Below are 20,376 nucleotides of genomic sequence, written 5' to 3'. Positions count from 1 at the left end.
AAATACACACACACATGCACACACAAATAATGATGCAAATATATATATACAAAATAACATCTCTATCTCTTTCACTTTTCTTACATTACTTACTAATACATACATACAAAATTTCATACCAGTTTCTTTATAAATCACATAAACACAACACAAACACATATGATAATATAAGTGTATGTGAAAAAAAGTAACATCTCTATCTCTTTCTTTCTCTTTTTCTTTTTCTTTCTTACTAGACACACACACACACACACACATACATATACACATATATATAGAAAACTTCATACCAGTCAACTCATCCCATTCGAGCAAAGGCGAGCACACACACATATTCACACAAACATAGACATAGGTAGAACCGTCTCGCGTCGTGCGTAACTACGCATAGCATAAAGTAGACACCAGAAAGAGAAAGAGAAAGAGAAAGAGAAAGAGAAAGAAAGAGAGAGAGAGAGTAAAAGAGAAAAAGAGAGTAAGAGAGAGAAAGAGAGAGAGAGAGAGAGAAAAAGCATATAGAAGGTAGTGGTAGCAAGTTTTTAAGCGACAACCTCGAGTGAATGACCGGTCAGAGCCACCTCTCACTCTTCGATCCTTCTATCTGTCTCTCTCACTCTCACCCTTTCGGTTTCTCTTTTGCACACGTTTACAAAGAGAACACAACGGAAGAGAGAAAGAGAGAAAGATAGACAGAAATGCAGTCGGCCGGTTGCAGCGTGAGTTGCATTAGGCGTCATCCACAATAAAGCTGCTCTTTGCTGCTACTACTATACACAACTATACTACTATATTACTATACTTTATCTCTCTCTTTCTCTTTCTCTTTCTCTTTTACTCTTTCCCTTTTACGAACCTGTCTGATATCTACTTCTCTTTCTAGTTTTTTTTTTTTTTTTTTTTTGTATTTTTTTGTAAGTGGAAACGAACGTATTCCCGGTCGACTTTACCCCCACCAATTCCCTCTATCTTCCATCCCCCATCCCCTATTCTAGGTCCCCCTGCCTACCCCCTCCCCTTCTATCTATCTGTTTCTCCCTTCTATGCGTATCTCGTCTTTTTATTTATTTTTTTTTTCTGTCTGTTGTGTTTATTTTTTTTTTTTTTTTTTTTGATGTGTGTCCTACCCTCTCCCTTCCATTTTCCTGTATTCTCTCCTCCTCCTTCACCCCCCCCCTTCCCCCCTTTAACTCCTGCCCTGGGCCTTTTTATTTTTGTAGTAGTACTTCTCTAGTCCTCTGTACGTTCATTCGACGGCCACTTCCGACCGGATAATACGCAGATATAAATATTTCCTATATTCTCGAGTATCGGAGTACTCTTCTTCCATCATCCACCTCCTCATCCTGCTCCTCATCCTGCTCCTCATCCTGATCCTCATCCTTTTTCTCATCCTCCTTTTCCTCATCTCCCGTTTGTCTCTTTATTTCTGTTTCTGTTTCATTCTGACGATCAGTTTTCTCTTTCTTTCTTTCTTTCTTTCTGTTTTACTGTATTTCTGTCTTTGTCTTTTATCGATATTACTTTTTTAAAATTCAACGATATGTTTTTATGACTGTAAAAGAAACAGATTGACAAAACCATGAAAGAGAGAGAGAGAGAGAGAGAGAGAGAGAGAGAGAGAGAGAAAGAAAGAAAGAATAAATCTTATGTTATAGAGTACTTTTCAAGAATTGATTTAGTTAATTTAAGAGAGTCATAGATAAAATATATGAATGGGAAAATAATTGTGAAATAAATAAAAGATATCATATCGTATCGTTTTATATTTAAAAAGTGAATATATATGTATATATAATAATTGATTTATATATTCCAAACTTCTTGAAGTATTATTATTATTATTATTATTATTATTTATAAATTTACAAATGTAATAATGGTATATAATAATTAATGATTTTATTTATTTTATAAAAGAAATAATTGTGTGTGTGTGTGTGTGTATTATTCGTAAAGGATTTAAAAGGATTAAGTATTTATTATTTGTTTATAATAATTTGATGATGATAATATTAATTTATTTTAATTATATTATTTATTCGTATTGTATAGGATTAGATTTTAGATTTCGTGATATTTTAAAATGAAATTAGAGAAAATTTTAGAAATTATAATATTATTATTATATTATTAATAATTAAAATAATAATATATTAATTTTATATAGATATAAATATAAATAATTTAATAAATAATATATAAAATAATATATAATAATGATAATATATATATATATATAAATATTATATAATAGAAAATATAATAATAATAATAATAATAATAATAATAATAATTTTACAGAAATATTTAAAAAAAAAGCGAGAAATATAATTCTTTCCTTTATTTATTCTATCCTTTTTCTGCCTAATCCTCTAATCTACTTCTTCTAACCGAAACACTTTTTTGGTTGAGAGTATTTTTGTTTGTTTTTTTTTATTTTTTTTTTATTCTATTCTCGTTGATCGTTCTCGATTACTCTCGAACAAAATCGAGCTCTCGAATTTACATGGAAAGTAAAGTACCAAGCCTTAGCGTAGTAAAAGGAAAATTGAGAGAAAGAGAGAGAGAAAGAGAAAGAGAGAGAGAGAAAGAAAGATAGTTTTATAAGAAGAAAACGAGCCTCGTGTTAGATAGTGGTAGTAGTTGGTTGTGGTTCTGACTGTAGTGGTCCATCTGTGGGAGTCTGCATTTCGATATCGATAGGATTTACTACTCCCCTTCTATCTTTTTCTTTCCTCTTGTATAATTTTTTTCTTCTTTCTTTCTTTCTTTCTATCTTTCTTACTTTCTTTCTTTTTGAAAGAGCTTTCAGAACGGTGTACATAACGAATCCTTGAGCTTGCATCATAGTGAAACCGAGAAAACAAGCAATGCATTTCTTAGTCGTAAGCATGGAATACATATTGACAGAAATGAGATAGATGAAACTAAACTGAAAAGAAAGTGAAAGGGAGAGAGAGAGAGAGAGAGAGAGAAAGAAAGAGAGAAAGAGACAGAGTGTGTGTGAAGAAGGGGGGAAGGGTTTGAAAGAGGGGACGTTTGGAAAAAGATATAGGAAGAAAGTGGGAAAATGTAAGAAATTGAAAAATTTCCGAGATATGTACGGGATAAATGATAACTTCTCTCTTTCCTATTGGAGATGGGAAAAACGTATAATGGTGTAGAAGTTTTCTAAGGGAAAAACTCTATGTCTCGAAGGAAAGACGTGCGGTTTCAACCTACAAAATCGATTTCTACTAAAAAGAGATAGAGTAAAAGAGAAGTGAAAGAGAAAGAGAGAGAGAGAGTAAAGGAAACCTATCTGATTTATCGTATTTTTCTCTCTCTTTCTTTCTCTTTATGGAAAAACATAAAAATGGGATCAAAGATCGAAATTACACGACTAGAACTTTGTTTGTTTTCCTATCAGAAAAAGTAAAAGAAAAAGAAGAAGAAGAAGTATAAAGTTGCATAACTTGTTACGATTCAGCTTTTTTAAAACTAATATATTATATAATATAATATATATATTAATTATATTTTTACTATATTAATAATAATAATAATAATAATAATAATAATATTATTATTATAATTTTATTAACATATAATTAATTATACATATTATAAATATAATATAATTATTATATTATTATATATTACATATTAAATTATTACATATTATATTATTATATTATTTTTTATATTATTATATATTATATACTATATATAATATAAACAATGTAGTATTATAATTAAAAAAATAATATTATATTATATATATATAAGTAATATATTATATATAGAATACTTTTAGACGAATTAAGATTTAATTATTTTATATATATATATATAATTTATCCATCAAAAATTGTTTATAATTATTTTTGTCCTATCCAAAACTGTAATACGTATATGTATTATTTATTTGATTTATTTTTTTATTTATTTTTTTATTTATTTTTTTATTTATTTAATCGACCACTTTAAAATCACACTCATAGTTGACCACCAGTAGAAATGGGGGAGGGGGAAAGGGGTTAAAGATGATATTCATAGAATTTACCTATCCAATTCCGGATTTGACGGGTCTTCTCTCTCAATACGATTCGTGGATTTTACGACAAGGGAAATATGGAAATAACTTTTTTTAAACGATATCGAAGAGATATTGAAAGATTGGAAAGATCCAATGGAATAATATTTATTAATCGACTGGCTACTAATACTACTACTACTCTACTACTTTATAATAATAATAATAATAATAATAATAATAATAATAATAATAATAATAATAATAATAATAATAATAATAATAGTAATGAAATGAAACAAATCTTCATTGATTTCTAATGGAAATAAAATAAAATAAAAATAAAAAAAAAATAAAAAACAAAGCAAAATTGAATCGTACAAAGAAAATTGTTAAAAAAATGTTGCATTGGAAATAGGAAGAAACATTTTTTGGAATTGAAAAACGTGATGGTTGAATGTATGGTTGGTTCGATGAAAAATTTTTCGTGAAAATTCTGTGCTGCATTTTTCACGAACATTCCTAGTTCACGATTGTTAATCGTGATCCGACGAGATCTGACGTTTTCGTTTGCTGCGATAAGCCCTGAATTAAAAAGAAGAAGAAAAAAAGAAAAAAGAAAGAAAGAAAAGGGAGGGGGAAAAAAAAAGAAAAAAAGAAATCCATCCACGAGATTCCTTTGGACCGGTTGGAAAATCGTTTTATACCTTCACTTCCACCCCTTACATCCCCTATGTTCGCCAACTCATCTCATCCAATCACACAACTTCACCGATTATAGATTACCAATGCGAAAAACGATTTAATATTGGTTTAATTCATTGGATTTTCGATTTATCACATCGATAGATGTAATTCCCTTTCCCTTTTTCCTCCTATCACCCGTTCCCACCCTTTTTAGACGTTAGATGATAAAATCTTTTTTTGCGAAAGTAAGGAAAAGTTAGTAAGTAAAGTAAGTAAAGTAAGTAAAGTAAGTAAGTAAGTAATCATCTCTTTGTAGATAATATAGTTTTTGATTAAATCGACAAAAATATGGTAATCCGAGAAAAAAGGGATTTGTTTAAACGTCTTAAAGATTATTCTTTAATATAATACAAAATTAGATAGAGATTATAATAAATTATATAGAATCGATAAGTTATTAGTATTAATATCCGGTTATTAAACATTATCACGAAAATTGAAAATTGAATTTAATTTCATTGCGAAAAGGGAACGTTTTAATTTATTCGTGCAACACGGTTCTCTTAAATAATCTTTTCAATATACTTTTATTAGATTTTTATTATCTAAAAGAACATTTTCTTTAAATAATTTTATATCGTGGAATTCAAATTTACAACATTTAAAAGAAAAAGAAAAAAAGAAAAAAAAAAAAAGAAAATTTCTATTCGAAGCAAAAACTAATCCTTTTCGCAGCAGTAGCAAAATGTCATCGTCGCACGGGGTTGAGAGAAGGGGAAGAAGTTTTCTTGAAAATACTCGAGAATCTCGATATTTTCGTGTCGTGAGATATATTTAGGAATACGACCCGACCCGACCCGAAGAACCCAAACCAGAACGTGCGTTTTCAACGGGGGGTTTTGCACATACCTCTGTGACTAACATAAGAAGAAAACAAATAGGAAAAGAAGAAGAAGAAGAAGAAGAAGAAGAAGATTAAAAAAAAAAAAAAAAAAAAAAGAACTGAGGGTAAAAATATTGCAAATTACGATAAGGTGGAGGTTTGGGGCTTAAGTTTCTTTTTTTTTTTTTTTTTTCTTTACGTTGGTGATTTCTTCTTCTAGGATGAAATAAGCAATATACCTATCCATACTGACTTTTACGATCCAATTCTAGGTAAGAAAACTAAACGCGTAGGTGAGTTAAACGAACATGGTGATAGCTAAAAGAGTATGTGTATTTATATGTATATGTATATGTGTGTGTGTGGAAAAGCACCATGTGTGTGCGAAAAAAAGAGAAAAAAAAAGGAAGAAAGAAATGAAAGAAATGAAAGGTGTGGGGAGTGTCCCAGATCGATCTTCTCTCACTCGCAGATACGTCGTTTTATGTCTTTTCGAAGTCAAACCCCCAACCACCCTCACCATCACCCCCTTATCACTCTCTTTCTTTTTCTAAACCTTCTCACATTTACTTCCTCTCTATCGTTCATTCACATTTTCTTTCCATCGTTTTATCTTTTCTTCTTCTATTCCCCTTTACCAATACTCCACCTCCACCCCACCCCGCCGCCTTTAACCCTCTACCTCACCGTTTTTTCCTCTCATTTTCTCTCGCTCACTTTCATTCAACCCTTTATTATTATTATTTTTTTCTTTCTTTCTTTCTTCATACTTTTTCATCGTCTGTCTTTTTCCTTGCTTCTCTTCTTTCTCTCTTTCTGTCTTTTTTTTTTTTTTTTTTTTTTTTTTTTTTTTTTAAACTTTCTTTACTTTCTTTCTTGTCCTTAGTTTGATTTATCATCTTTTTCTTTTCATGCATTTGCACTGTCTCATTTTCTCTCACACGCACATGCACATATATACACACATGAATTTTTTTTTATTTCCTGATCTTTTTATTCGTAAAATTGTCTTCCTCCCCCCTGTCCTTTTCCCCCTCTACCTTCTTTTTTTCCTTTTTTTTGTTTTATTGATTTTTCTTGAATTTTCTTATCCACTTTTGCTACTTTAGTTCGTAGTTTCGAAGTTGCGTTGAGTAAAAGTAAAAAAGATGAACAGTGTGAAGGGTGTGAAGGGTGTGGGAAGGGTTAGAGAAAAAAGGAGGAGGGGATCAATATCGAATTTCCAATTTTCTCTCTCACTCTATCTATCTCTATCTCTCTCTCTCTCTTTTATATAGATATTTTTTTCTTTTTATGTGTGATCCGTAGGACGGACACGACCATGAAATTCTCGCGGGTCTCATCATCACGATTCTAGTTCGCTGTACAACACCTTCTATCTCTATTTCTCTTTCTCATTTCATTCCGATTTTCTACGTGCAAGCAAGCAAGCAAACAAGGAAGGAAGGAAGTCAAGAAGAAGCAAGCAAACAGTCCGTTCACTTTTCCACTTCAATTTGATTGATTGGAAAGGATAGCAAAGTTTATATTTTTCTCTTTTTTTTTTTTTTCCTGGAAGGCTAATCAAAGTGCCACAAGATAAGAAAATGCGTTTAGATCAACCAACGTTTCTTCGGGATTTGTGATTCTTCTTTCTTATTTGAAGTTTCTTCTACAAGATTTTTGTTTTGTTTTTTTTTAACAAATTTTTGACAAATTTTCTAACCAAAAATTAAATAAAAATCAAATTAACTATCTTTCTATTTCCTATTTTATTTTATTTTTCATTTGACACGTAAGTTAACATTTTATTTTATTTTTTTAATTTTACACATAAGTTAACATTCTATTTTATTTTATTTTATTTTATTTTATAATATTTTATATTTTTTTATATTATTTTATTTTATTTTTTTTTACACGTAAGTTAACGTTTTATTTTATTTTATTTTATTTTTTTAATTTTACACATAAGTTAACATTCTATTTTATTTTATTTTATTTTATTTTATAATATTTTATATTTTTTTATATTATTTTATTTTATTTTATTTTTTACACGTAAGTTAACGTTTTATTTTATTTTATTTTATTTAATATTACTTTATTTTATTTTATATTTGTTTTACAGATAAGTTCCCATTCTATTTAATTTTAATGTATTTCATTTTAATTGATTTTAATACATTTTCTATTTTATTTTATTACATTAGATACAAAACTACAAAATTAGTAATGCATCGTGCAACTACAACTACAACTGCAACAGCAACAACAAAAGCAGAAAAAAGTAGTAATAGAAGAAGAAGAAGAATAATAAGAAGAAGTAGCAACGGTGAGGATGAAAATAATAGCACAAAAGGTAGTACAACCGTGAAAGATTCAGATTTACAAGGGGGTTGGGGTGGATTGGTAGAAGGGGTGTAGAAAAGGGTAGAACAACGTACTGTTACGCCATTCTGCTTCCGGGACACTATTGGTAATTTATACTCGCATTATTGTTCTTAATTTATATCACGGTCCGCTGAATTCACAGTAAACTCGTGAACGTGAAATACTATACGTTAAACGAGCATACGTTAAAACCCGTTTCCCTCCCCCATATTTTACCCTTCCTCTTCATCCCTTATTTCTCATCCTTCAATCCTCACTCTTTTTCTCTCTCTCTCTCTCTCTCTTTTTATTCTTTTTTTTATTCTTACTGTTCTCCCCTTTTTTATTTACAACCCCCTTTCTTGATCATAAATAACGAAACAATAATAATTAAACTCTCATTTTCTTCATTTGTTGCATTAAAATTTTATTATTTGGGTATTTAATAAAAAAAAAAAAAAAAAAAAAGAAAGAGAGGAAGATTTATTTTAAGGTTGCATTTTAATTTAAATTTTTCTTTTTGTTTCTTTGGAATTTTTCTAATTGTTACGTAGAATTAATTGTACTATTTTTGCGTATCAGTTGTTACACGAGTATCGTTAAGATTATTATGACAATTATCGACAAATCATTTGAAAAAATATAGTGTTGCAGTTTGCAAAGATATTTTTTTTTCTTTTCTTATTTTTTTTATTGTTGTTTTATTCAAAAAATATATTAATAAACGTAAGCTCACCTGATCGATGATTTCCGTGAGATCGTGAAGACTTATGTTGTAAATGGCATTTCTGAAAAAAAACCAAAAGTATCAAATGTGTAAATATGTTAATTAAATATATTATTATTATTATTATTATTATTATTATATTTTAAATATAGTTTAATAATATATTTATATTATTATATTACTATATTAATTATATTTTATATTTAATTATATTAATATTTATATTATATTTATATTATTATATTAAATATTTAATTATATTATTATATGAACTATATCAAAATACAAAAAATTCTTTTTTAAATAATTAATTAAATTAAGTACACCCTGTGTATATATATTTCACATAATTTTATCTTTAATTTTATCTTTCGTTAATATAAAAATAATTTTTTTTTTTTTTTTAAATAAACCAAGAAAATGCTGCGTCATGTTTCCGACTTGAGGAAGGAATTTAGTTGTACAATCGTTGTTGATTGGTCGATAAGAAAAACTTCCGACACTTTGTTAACAATCGACCCTGAACAAATCGATCGATAGATCGAAAGAACGAAAGATCTTTTGATCTCATTCGATTTCTCGATCAACCGATAGATAGATAGATAGATAGATAGATAGATCGATATGAATCTTGAATCTCGGAACACTCAATGCTTATAAGAAAAGACTGAATCAACGGGTTACACCCTAACCCTTCACCCTTCCAAACATCCTATAACTATCGTAGTAGTCACGAACTACGATAACTCGTTGTTGAACGTATCAACGAAATCGAGAAAATAATCGAATGAATTATTGTTCAAATTACCTTGCCCCGATCAAGATTGAAGTTGACACACGTTCCAGTAACTTGAAGTGTTCCACGTGGCTTTCGTTTCCTAGAAATCGTTGTCCAATCACCTCACCTGTAATCAACGCAATAAGAAAAAATTTAATCAATTTTTTTGTTCTTTGGTACTTTGGAAAAGAAAGAAAAGTTAAATAAAAAAAGAAAAAACATTAAACAAATCTTATTTCCTAATTTCGTTTTCATTCTATTGAAAGGTGAATCAAAATATTCGTGTGTGTTTTGTGTATTTTTCTATATTAATATATAAATTGTATTATTAAATAATAATAATTTAATTAAATAAATTTATTATAATATATTCAAATAATAATATAAATAATTTTATATATATTAAAATATATATACATTATTTTTTTATTTATTTTATTTAATTTTATATTTAAATATATATATATATTACTTTTTTATTTTATTTTATATTTAAATATATATATATACTACATAATATATATTTTTTAATAATATATATTTTATGTAATATATTTTATAATTATTTTATATATATTTTATATAATTTATATTATATATAAAATATATTATACATTATAATGTTATAAAATTATTATATGTGCAATTTAAAAAATTATAAATATAATAAATACCATATATGTATTTATAATTTTATTGACTTCAAAAAAAAAAATAAAAAATTGTTGCATTAATTTAAAACAACATAATAAAACTTATAAACATTTAATTAACCCCAATATTACTAGGCTTAAAAAAAAGTAACCAATAAAATCGATCAACACTATAATAAAAAGATAACCAAACAAAATATTAAAAAATAGGAAAAAAAGGGAAATGTTAAAAGAACCCGTTTCTTCCTTCTCTTCTTCCCTTTATCCCTTCTTTGGCCCTTTAATTCTCATAAGAGACGATAAAGAGCATCGGTCCGCGTCTACTTTGCAAGTCCACGTTGGAGAGGTTTTTCAACCCCCTTCTCCATTCTATATCATCACCGTACCAAACCAACCCCCTCGTTTCTCCCTTCTACTATACCTTGCCGACAACCAACCCTTCCCTCTCTCTCTCTCTCTCTCTCTCGTTCTCAATCTTTCTACCTTTTGCACGATATAACATTTTACGAGCGCCATTCTTTATTCTCGCTTTACTTTTTCTTTGTCGCTTTACTTTTTTTTTATTTATTTTTCTTTTTCTTTTTTTCCTACCACCACCACCACCACCACCACCATCCTCAGCCTTTTTCATTTTTTTTTTTTATTTTATTACACACTTCTTTTTCGTCTACTGCTTCTTCTTCTTCTTCTTCTTTCTCTTTTCAACCGCAACTATTATACGACTTGTTGTTGTTGTTGTTATGCCGTTTCTGCTGCATTTCTCTCTTTCCATTCGTTGCATTTATTTTCCCTCCTCCCCCTATTCCGACAAACACCAAAGAGGTAGTAGGGGGAGGGAAGGGAAGGGAAGGGAAGGGGTGGGGGGTGTTTGAGAAACAGGGAAAGAAGAAAGGGGGAGAGAGACACGTAGACATTAAAGGCTCGACGTAAAATAGAAGAAGAAGAAGAAGAAGAAGAAGAAGAAGAAGAAGAAGAAGAAGAAAAAGTAGGGGTTAGAAATGGGGGTTTTAGTATGGAGATGGGGGATGAAATGACGAACGAATCGTGTGTGGACGTGGTTTTATTCTCATTTCATGCTATTCTCTTGTTCTCTTTCACTTGTTTTTTCTCTCTCTCTCTCTCTCTCTCTCTCTCTCTCTCTCTTTCTCTCTTTCTCTCTTATTCTTTCTCATATTTCTCTGTTGTAGTGGTAGAAATATCGCGAATTTCCCCAACCCTCGTATGACTTTTAAAACGAGAAGAGAAACGTTCTTTTCGTTTTACGTTTGAAAATTATCGCGAAACATGTTGAGATTTTTCTTTTGAAAAACCAAAAAAAAAAAAAACAAGAAAAAATAGTATATGAAAGATAACTTCTTACACCCCCTATTTCTACCCCCCTTCTTCAGATATTTATAAATTTATAATTTTTTGTTCTCTTTCTCTTCTTTCTATCTTTTTCGATATTTGTCTTCATTCAGTTTCCTTTTCTTTTTTTTTTCTGTTCCTGCATTTCCTACATTTCCTGTCGTTATTGTTGTTGTTGTTGTTGTTGTTTTTGTTGTTTTTTGATTATTATTTGTTATTTTTCTTATTCTGACTTCATTCTTTCTCTTGCTTTATTTCATCTTTTTCTTATTTCAAAAAGAGAAAACTTCCATAATTTTTTTGTTTTTTTTTTCAAGAGTAAATATTAAAAGAGAAAGATGATAGGAAGAGACGACGGTGTGGATGGAGTATTTAAACAAAAAAAAATATATAAAAAAATATTAAAAAAGAAAAAAGGGGGAAATCTTGAAAGATTGACTCCTCCTTTGTCGGCTACTGATTTATTTAAATGTTTATTTCTATTCTTATTCTTATTCTTGTTTATCTTTGCTTATTTTCCCAATGTTCTCTTCATTTCATTTCGAATTATGCAATATATGTTTTTTTAAGATATTAAGACAAGATTTGTTATTATAATACAATATATATTTAACTTAAATTAAGTTCAATTTATTTACGAATAAACAATATTATTATCATTATTATTATTATTATTTATTTATTTAATTAATTAATCATTTAATTTCGTTCTATGATGTGTTGATAGTATTTTTTGTGAGGGTCTGATAATTGTGAAGGTAGTGTTGTAAAGCAGAAAAATTCTTTTATAAAAATCATTTTGATTAAAAAAAATAGAATAAAATAAAATAAGAAAAAAATGTGTTGCAAATATTGCGCCATTTATTTATTGGACAAGAAACAAATTATTGCAAAATACGATTTCGCGTTAAGTTCTGCAACATTTCATATTGTACTTTTACAGTAAATTTTATTGTACTTTTACAGTATTACTAATCACCAATTTCACGCTTTCATCGATACTACAAGTTCGATTCGAATAAGATTTCATGTTTTTTTTCTTTCTTACTATCGAGAAATAGAAGCAAAAAAAAAAGAAAAGAAATAAATAAAAGGAAGGAAAAGAAGAGAATGTGAAATAAAAAAAAATAAAAAAAAATAAAAAAGGAAAAAAGGGTTCAGTTCTTACAGCAACCGGCAAAATAACTTTCTAGTTCGAGGCATTTCCGCGTTTTGGCCTTTTCCTGCGCGTATTTTACTTAAAGCTTTAAAGCTTCAAAAGACCGTCTAAAGTCGGTGGTGGGTGCTTGAAAAAAGTGTAGGGAAAACTGCACCAAGTGAAAGGAGAAAAGAGAAAGGGGGTAAGAGTTGTGTGCAAAAAATGAGAAAGAACGGTGAAAAAACGAAATAAGAAAAGAAAAGAAGGAAAGAATAATAATAACAATAATAATAATAACAAAAAGACTAGAAAGAAATAAAGAGGGGGTGAGGGGACACATTTATTGTATAAAAAAATTAAAAAATACATTAAGGAAAAATCAAATCGTTGTTGGTGAGATTGTAAAACTAAATTTACAATTCCAATAAAAAAAAAAAAAATAAATAAATAAAGAAGTAAATAATCCAAATTAATTTGGCAATTAATTAAATATTATTTAAATATTTATTTCGAGATTAAATCAAATTAGCAACTTTTTATTTGGAAAAATATTTTTCAGATCAAAAATAAAAACAATTAACGATAAATGTGATACAAAAAAAAAAAAAATCAATAAACGTAAAATACAATAAATCAAAATCAAAAAGCAAATGTAGCAGAAAAAAATAAAAAAATAAAACAAAAAACCAAAATGAAATTAAAAAACGAAGTACGATTAAATACTGTACAATATTTTTCATTCGTACGAATAAAAATAATACAATAAGAAAAAAAAATATATATATATATATAAAAAAAAACAATGTTCGAAATATCAAATCCTAAAATGAAAAAGAACAGAAAACTAAAAAGTAAAGAAAGATAAATGGCGAATATATATATATATAGATGGTAGGTGAAAATTTTCGAATAAAGGATAAACTAAAAGAAAAAAAAAACATAGAAAAAGGAAAAATTTCCTACGATTATAGGACGAAACGGTGAGTGAGTGAGGGAGGGAGGGAGTTAGAAGGGGGAAGGAAGGAAGGAAGGAAGGGCTCGATCGTAAATCTTTTTCCCGTTCCGAGAGGGATCGTCTCGAAGCCGATCTCGAACGAACGATTTACGAGCCCGATGTCTATTAATTTTACATCGTGCGTTTTACGATAACACGTTGAATGGTTACATTGTGTATTGGTGTGTTGGTATACTAATACAACTACTACCACTACAATCAAACGATTTAAACTCTGAACGCAATCCTTAATACACACACACACACACGAATATTTTACATGTAATACGTGAATATATATAGGACAATCATATATGTATGTACACATACACATCACATACACATATACATGTGTATTTATCGTGTATTCCATGGTAAATGTGTGTAACATCATAGTAAAGTATTTATCGATACAAAAGGAACAAATTTTATCGAAATGCGAAGTGTTCGTATGCACAATTGTAATGGTGAGAAAGAGAAAAAGTGGAAAATGGTAGGGTGGTGGAATGGGAGAAAGGTGAAAAGGTTCACTTTACTCGTTCTTCGTGCATACACACACATCTACACAGAGACATACATACGTGAACTACTCACGTACCCACGTCCGACATTAGAAATGATTGAAGATTGAATTTTAAATTGGCTATCGACGATCGGACGTTCTCCGTTTTTCCTATATATATATATACGGAAATCTATCTTACCCGGGGGGAGGGGGAGAGTTAAGGAAAGGGGGTTTACATAATTAAAAGGAACAAAAAGAAAAAGGAGTAGTAAAAATAATTACATTTGGCGATTAATTTTTTTCTGTTTTTCTATTTTTTTTTTTTTTTTGAAAGTTGAGACTGAAGAGTTTGTTATTAGGATAGAATAAATAAATGATTTGGTTTTTTTTTTTTTTTTTAACAAAATTGTGTAGGTAAGAGTGATTAGAAGAATTATATTATATATATATATATATATATATATATATATATATATATATATATATATTTATTATTTTTATTAAAATAATTATCTTTGTATTTCTTAATTTATATAAAAATATATTAAATTATTCTATTAAATATATTTTAATTTAATTTAAAATTTTAGTTTTATTAAATATATAAATATATATAAATATAAAAATAAAATTTAATATCTTATAAATAATTTTAATATAACTAATCCTCATATTTGATAATTTTTTTATATTTATTTTGTTACCAAACAAAAATTAATATCTCGAAATATGTTAAAAAAAATAATACTCTAATATAATAATAATAATATAAACCCCATAATAAATTAATAAATATATTAATAAATAATTTTATAATACAATATTATAATATCCTTCAATAAAATTATAAAAAATTGTTCTTTCTTTTTTTACTTTTTCACTTTAGATTTTTATTTGAAAGAAACTTTACAAACATTTCTGTACATTTATCTATAAATGTATATATATGTGTGTGTGTAATTAAATACGTAGTGACAATTAATTACATCGGAAGCTGATCATCTTCTACAGATCTTATTTGACTGTCTTATGTGATAATGGATCAGTTTAATGGAATTTAATCCTTTAACGAGGAAAAACGAGTTAGACGCTCGTTTGAAAAGGTTCTTGTTAACGAGTAAAAGGAGTTAAGTCACTGAGATCTTCCTCTTTCTCACTCTCTTTCTCTCTATTTCTCTCTCTCTCTCTCTCTCTCTCTCTTTGCTTTCTCCTTCTAATTTTTTATTTTTAGAATTTTTTTTTTCTTTTTTTTTTTTTAATCTTTCACTATCCTACACGAAAAGTTATCAAAGTCGTTTTTACTCTCCATCCTTTTTTTCATCATCCTTTCAGGTACATCATCCTTTTTTTTTTTTTTTTTTTTTTTAATATTAGAACGTAGAAATTACTAGGATAGTTATTACTATAAAAATAATCGTCCGTTAGAAAAACTTGTCTTCATTGGTAACGAGATAGTTTTATAACGAGAACCATCATTCCGATCCACTTTAGTTCAATAGATTTCGATCACTTGTTCTTACTACTACTACTACTACTACTACTACTACTACTACTATTATTACTACTACTATCTCATCTATAAATTTATCTTAAGAGATTAATACTTTGACTTTTATTTTATAATATATTTTTTGTAACATTATTCTTTCACCTAAAGTGTATTATATATAAATTCGAGTTAAATGAAATTTTCTTGTGAGTTCTTATTTATTGTTAATTTGTTAAAAAAAACACTTATTATTTTTAATGAAATATTTTTCATTTATAAAATTAAACAATTTATATTTAAAAGGACACATCTCTTTGTTCAATCTTTTTCATTCTTTTATTTCAACACTAAATGTACTCCACGTACAATCAAATGCAACGAGTACTGCAATTTGCATTATTAATTTTTAAATAATAAAAAATATTCTATTCTTAAATTAAATAATATTGCTTATGTTATAAATTAAATTTTCATTATAAATAAATATATATTTTTAATTTGTTAAAAACACAAATCATTTTTTTATTAAATCTTTTTTATTCTTTTATTTCAACACTAAATGTACTCAACGTACAATCAAATGCAATGAGTACTGCAATTTACATAAAATTTAGATTATTCATTTCTAAATCAAAAAAAATATATATATTTTATTTCTCATTCACAAAAGAAAAGTAGAACAAATAATATCAAATAAAAATAGTTTTATTTATTTATCCAATATTTCGCAAAGATAAATGACTCCTACCCATAACACACACGTGGTTTATATAAGCGGAAAATTTGGTTAAATATAAATAATAATCTGTCGATATTTTATAATAAATGGTCCAGTATTTGTAATAAGGTGTTGGTAATATAGATATGAGTTCAAATTCGCGTCAAAGTTTTGTATGTCAAGATTATTTATCGATATTGAGAAGATATCTCACGTAATAATATAAATATAATAATATAAATTTTATTATAAAATATTGATCTCATCTATATCAAACACGCTGATAATTCCTAATTTCCTTTTTTTATATTTTTCTAAATATTAATCGATATAATTATAATATGACCTATTGACACTTCATTTAAATAATATTCATATATTTCTAATATCCAATCACATTAATAATTAATTAATTAAAATCTGACATTAAATAAGTCAATTGAAATTGCATTTAAAACAAAAAGAAACAATTTGTTGAACTTTGTTAATAATCATTTTTGATACTCATTTAAATACTATTCGTGTATTTCTAATATCCAATTCGTATTAATAATTAATTAATTAAAATCTGACATCAAATAAGTCAATTGAAATAAGAAATCATTGAAATTGCATTTAAAATTAAAAAAAGAAAAAACAATTTGTTGAACTTCTCAAACATCATTCGATACATTTTTATAGCAAAAATATATAGAAGTAAAATACACAAACCCTTAAATGCAACCCTCTATTACTGCAATTACTACTTGTTGAGCTTTCCTTTCGATAATGCGAAAGAAAAACGAATGAAAAAAAGTAAAACAAAGTAAAACAAATAAAATAAAATAAAATAAAATAAAATAAAATAAAAAGATAAAAGCCAATTGAAATAAATCAACTACCAATTTATATAGAATTCAACACAAGAAAAGAGTAGAGGATGTGTGTGTGTGTGTGTATGTGTATGGAATAAGTTTTGCAGCCTTTTTTTCATTGATTTATTTATAATGAAAATTCACAAGGGAAATGTCTTTCGAATACGATGAATAAATAATTCTACTGATGATGATGTCGAAAAAGGTTTCGTTGTGGGTTCATATGGGCGGGGTTTTCGTGTTCCATTAATCTCGACTAGGTGGATTTTACGCCCTGTCAACGCTTACTTGCTAAAACAACCACCGTTCAATCCCTTACAATCCTTTCCCACCCCTCATTTACCCCTACGCGTCACCCTTTCAATCTTTATTTCTCTTATTAATTATCTCCTTTCCTCATTTTTACTCATTTCTCTTTCACTCATATTCTCTTTCTCTTTCTTAATCATTCTTTCATTCATTCTATCACTCTTTCTTAATCATTCATTCATTTATTCTTTCATTCATTCATTCATTTATTCTATCTGTCTTTCATTCATTCATTTCTTTTTTTTTTTTTTTTACACATTGTCTTTTTCTTTTTCTTTTCACACTTTCTTTCTTTTTATTTTTTATTTCTTTCTTTTTTTTTTTGTAACATAAAATTTTGTTATCTTTCTCTTTTTCATTTATTGTATTTTTCTAATTTAGTTTTGTTCTTTTTAATTTATTTTATTATTCTAATTTAGATTTTTTTCTATTCAATTTATTTTATTTTTCTAATTTATTTATCTCTTATTTGATTTATTTTATTTTTTTAATGTATTTTGTTTTGTTTTTTCTAATTGATTTATTTTCTTTTTTAATTTATTTTCTTTTTCTAATTTATTTATTTATTTTTTTTTTAATTTTTTTTTCTTTTTTCTTGTGTATTCTTTTTCTGTTTCCCATACCTTTCATTATCTTTTTCTATTTTTCTGTATATCACAAACACACATACACACATATTAATTTTCTATCTTTCTCTATCACATATACATACACAAACACACATATAAATTTTCCATCTTTCTATTTCTCTCTTTCTTTCTCTTTCTGTGTATTGAAACTAACAAGTAGATTTTACTTTGTACATGGTGTGGTTTCATATATATATATGTATGTGTATGTGTACCCATGGAATATATTAGCTTTTAATATTCCTATAGGATCACGTTGAACGTTTACTTTAGAAAACGAGACTCCATGTCACCGATATTACACTCAGCTAAATTCACCATAGTTTGTGGTTCGATGGATATCATGCTAGGGGTATCGAAAGATACATCTAAAGTTATGATGTAAGTACATATTTATACTTTGCCACCCTTACCCCAATCCCATTCACCCCTTTTACGAGGTCAATTCCTTATTTCTGTTAATTGTGTTGAAGTATTTATTATATATTAATTTTTAAAACGAAATAAATTCAATCAATTGGACGAAATAAATGCACACGTGCTAATGGTGTTATGGCATTTGATTTTAATTAATTATTTAGTATAATTAAAAAATAAATAAAAAGAATGATTGATAATTTATCATTTGTCAATGATTTGTTCAATTGATTGACAATTTATTACAAAAAAAAAAATACAATTTATATTTTACACTTTGTAAGAAAAAATTATTTAAATAACATAATTCTATTATTTACCTTCGAATACACCTAATTTTATGTAGAATTGTTTAACGTAGGTAATAATAAACTTAATTAAAAAAAAAAATGTACATTTTAAAGGTAAATAATAAAACAAAACAAAAAAAAATAAAAAATATAACAAGGTAAACAAAAAATAAAAAATAATTAAATATCACGTTTCAGTATATTAATTATTCAATCATATCTATGTACCTGTATTTATCGTTAATAATAATTATAATAAAAATAATTATACAATAATAAAATTTAAATGGAAAATTCTTCGTCAAAAAAAAAACAAATTGAAAAATAGAAAAAAAATTGAAGTGAAAGTGAGGAAAGAGAGATTTATTTGTAATCTTTAATAAAATATAAATTTAACATTAGAAAATTAATTTCGTTATACTCCCTCTCTTTATGGTGAAGCAATGTATCCTAGAATACGGAAAGTGCTTACTCGCGTAACACTATACTTCACTATGATGCTATACCCAAGGTTTATAAGTTACAGTATATACGTATGTGTGTGTAGTGTATATATATATATATAACATATACAAGGTATCCCTACTATGAACATAGTTCTCAAGTAAATCAAAGTAACACATTTTTATTTTCTCTCTTCTCAATGTTTAATAAAATACAAAATTATATCTTCAAAATCATATTTGTAATAAATCAAAGACCCCAATGTTACAAATTTCAAAACAAATTAAATAATAATAATAATAATAGTTAAGAGACTTTTAAATGGATCTTTAAAATGATATATACAACACCACTTGACCCAAGTTTTTCATTTATGGTTTTTGAAAAGGGCTTGCTGTTCGTTGTCACCCCTATATTCTTAGAGGGTTAATCCAAAGTGGGTGAATTTATGACAAGCACTCGTTTCGTTCCCCTACTTCAAAATAAAATTGGCTTACCTATATACTAATGATTTAGTATTTTTTTTTTTTATTTTATAAAATAAAATCATTTTAAATACCCATAACCGATCTTTGTACAAATTCAAACTTAACAAAGCAAAATAATTAATTTAGTACAAGCTTAAAAAAAAAAAAAATAAATAATTATTTAACTATAACAAATCGATACTTACAATAACAAATGTTTGTAAAATGAATAAAATTTTAATTGAAAATAATAATAAATAAATAAAAAATTGGTCATAGGAGACCAGCGTTCGGTGAAACGTTCAACCCTTTTTCCCCATTGCACTTTTGGTAAAACCAACACACGCATATCCACAAAAGTTGACATAAAAAATTTAATTCGACAACTCGGAACATTTTCAGTAAAAAAAAAAAAAAAAAAAACAAAAAAAAAACCATGAATAATTTATTTACAAAAAAAAAAAAGAAAAAAAACACGTTTTAAATAAATTAACGTATTAAATGGAACAAATTGAAATATTTCAAACACACACACACACATATATATATATATATTTGCCTCTTGGTTACAAAATTATCAACGAGACTTTGTCACGATAAATAATAATATATGAGAAAGAAAAAAAAATAGAACAATAAATGAAGAGAAATAAATTTGCAAGTTATTAGAAAAAAAAGAA

General features: G+C 26.9%; 1 protein-coding gene across 2 annotated transcripts in view; it reads right to left on the bottom strand.

The window, feature by feature from the left end:
* LOC107071521 (semaphorin-1A) overlaps positions 1-20,376 on the bottom strand; it is a 246,998-nt gene that overhangs the window by 146,799 nt on the left and 79,823 nt on the right. For both annotated transcript variants that reach the window (XM_015330571.2, XM_015330572.2), the window contains exons 2-3: positions 9,473-9,569; positions 8,674-8,725 (exon numbers count right to left, since the gene is read on the bottom strand). In XM_015330571.2, coding sequence (XP_015186057.1) covers positions 8,674-8,725; positions 9,473-9,569 — 149 coding nt within the window. The remainder of the gene's footprint in view (positions 1-8,673; positions 8,726-9,472; positions 9,570-20,376) is intronic.

Source organism: Polistes dominula, unplaced genomic scaffold, assembly GCF_049000335.1.
Source record: "Polistes dominula isolate Pdom_NZ unplaced genomic scaffold, Pdom_raw_medaka contig_11, whole genome shotgun sequence".
In the NCBI taxonomy this organism is placed as follows: domain Eukaryota; kingdom Metazoa; phylum Arthropoda; class Insecta; order Hymenoptera; family Vespidae; genus Polistes; species Polistes dominula.
The sequence above is the reverse complement of the archived record's forward strand: the minus strand, read 5'-3'. Positions and strand labels throughout refer to the sequence as shown.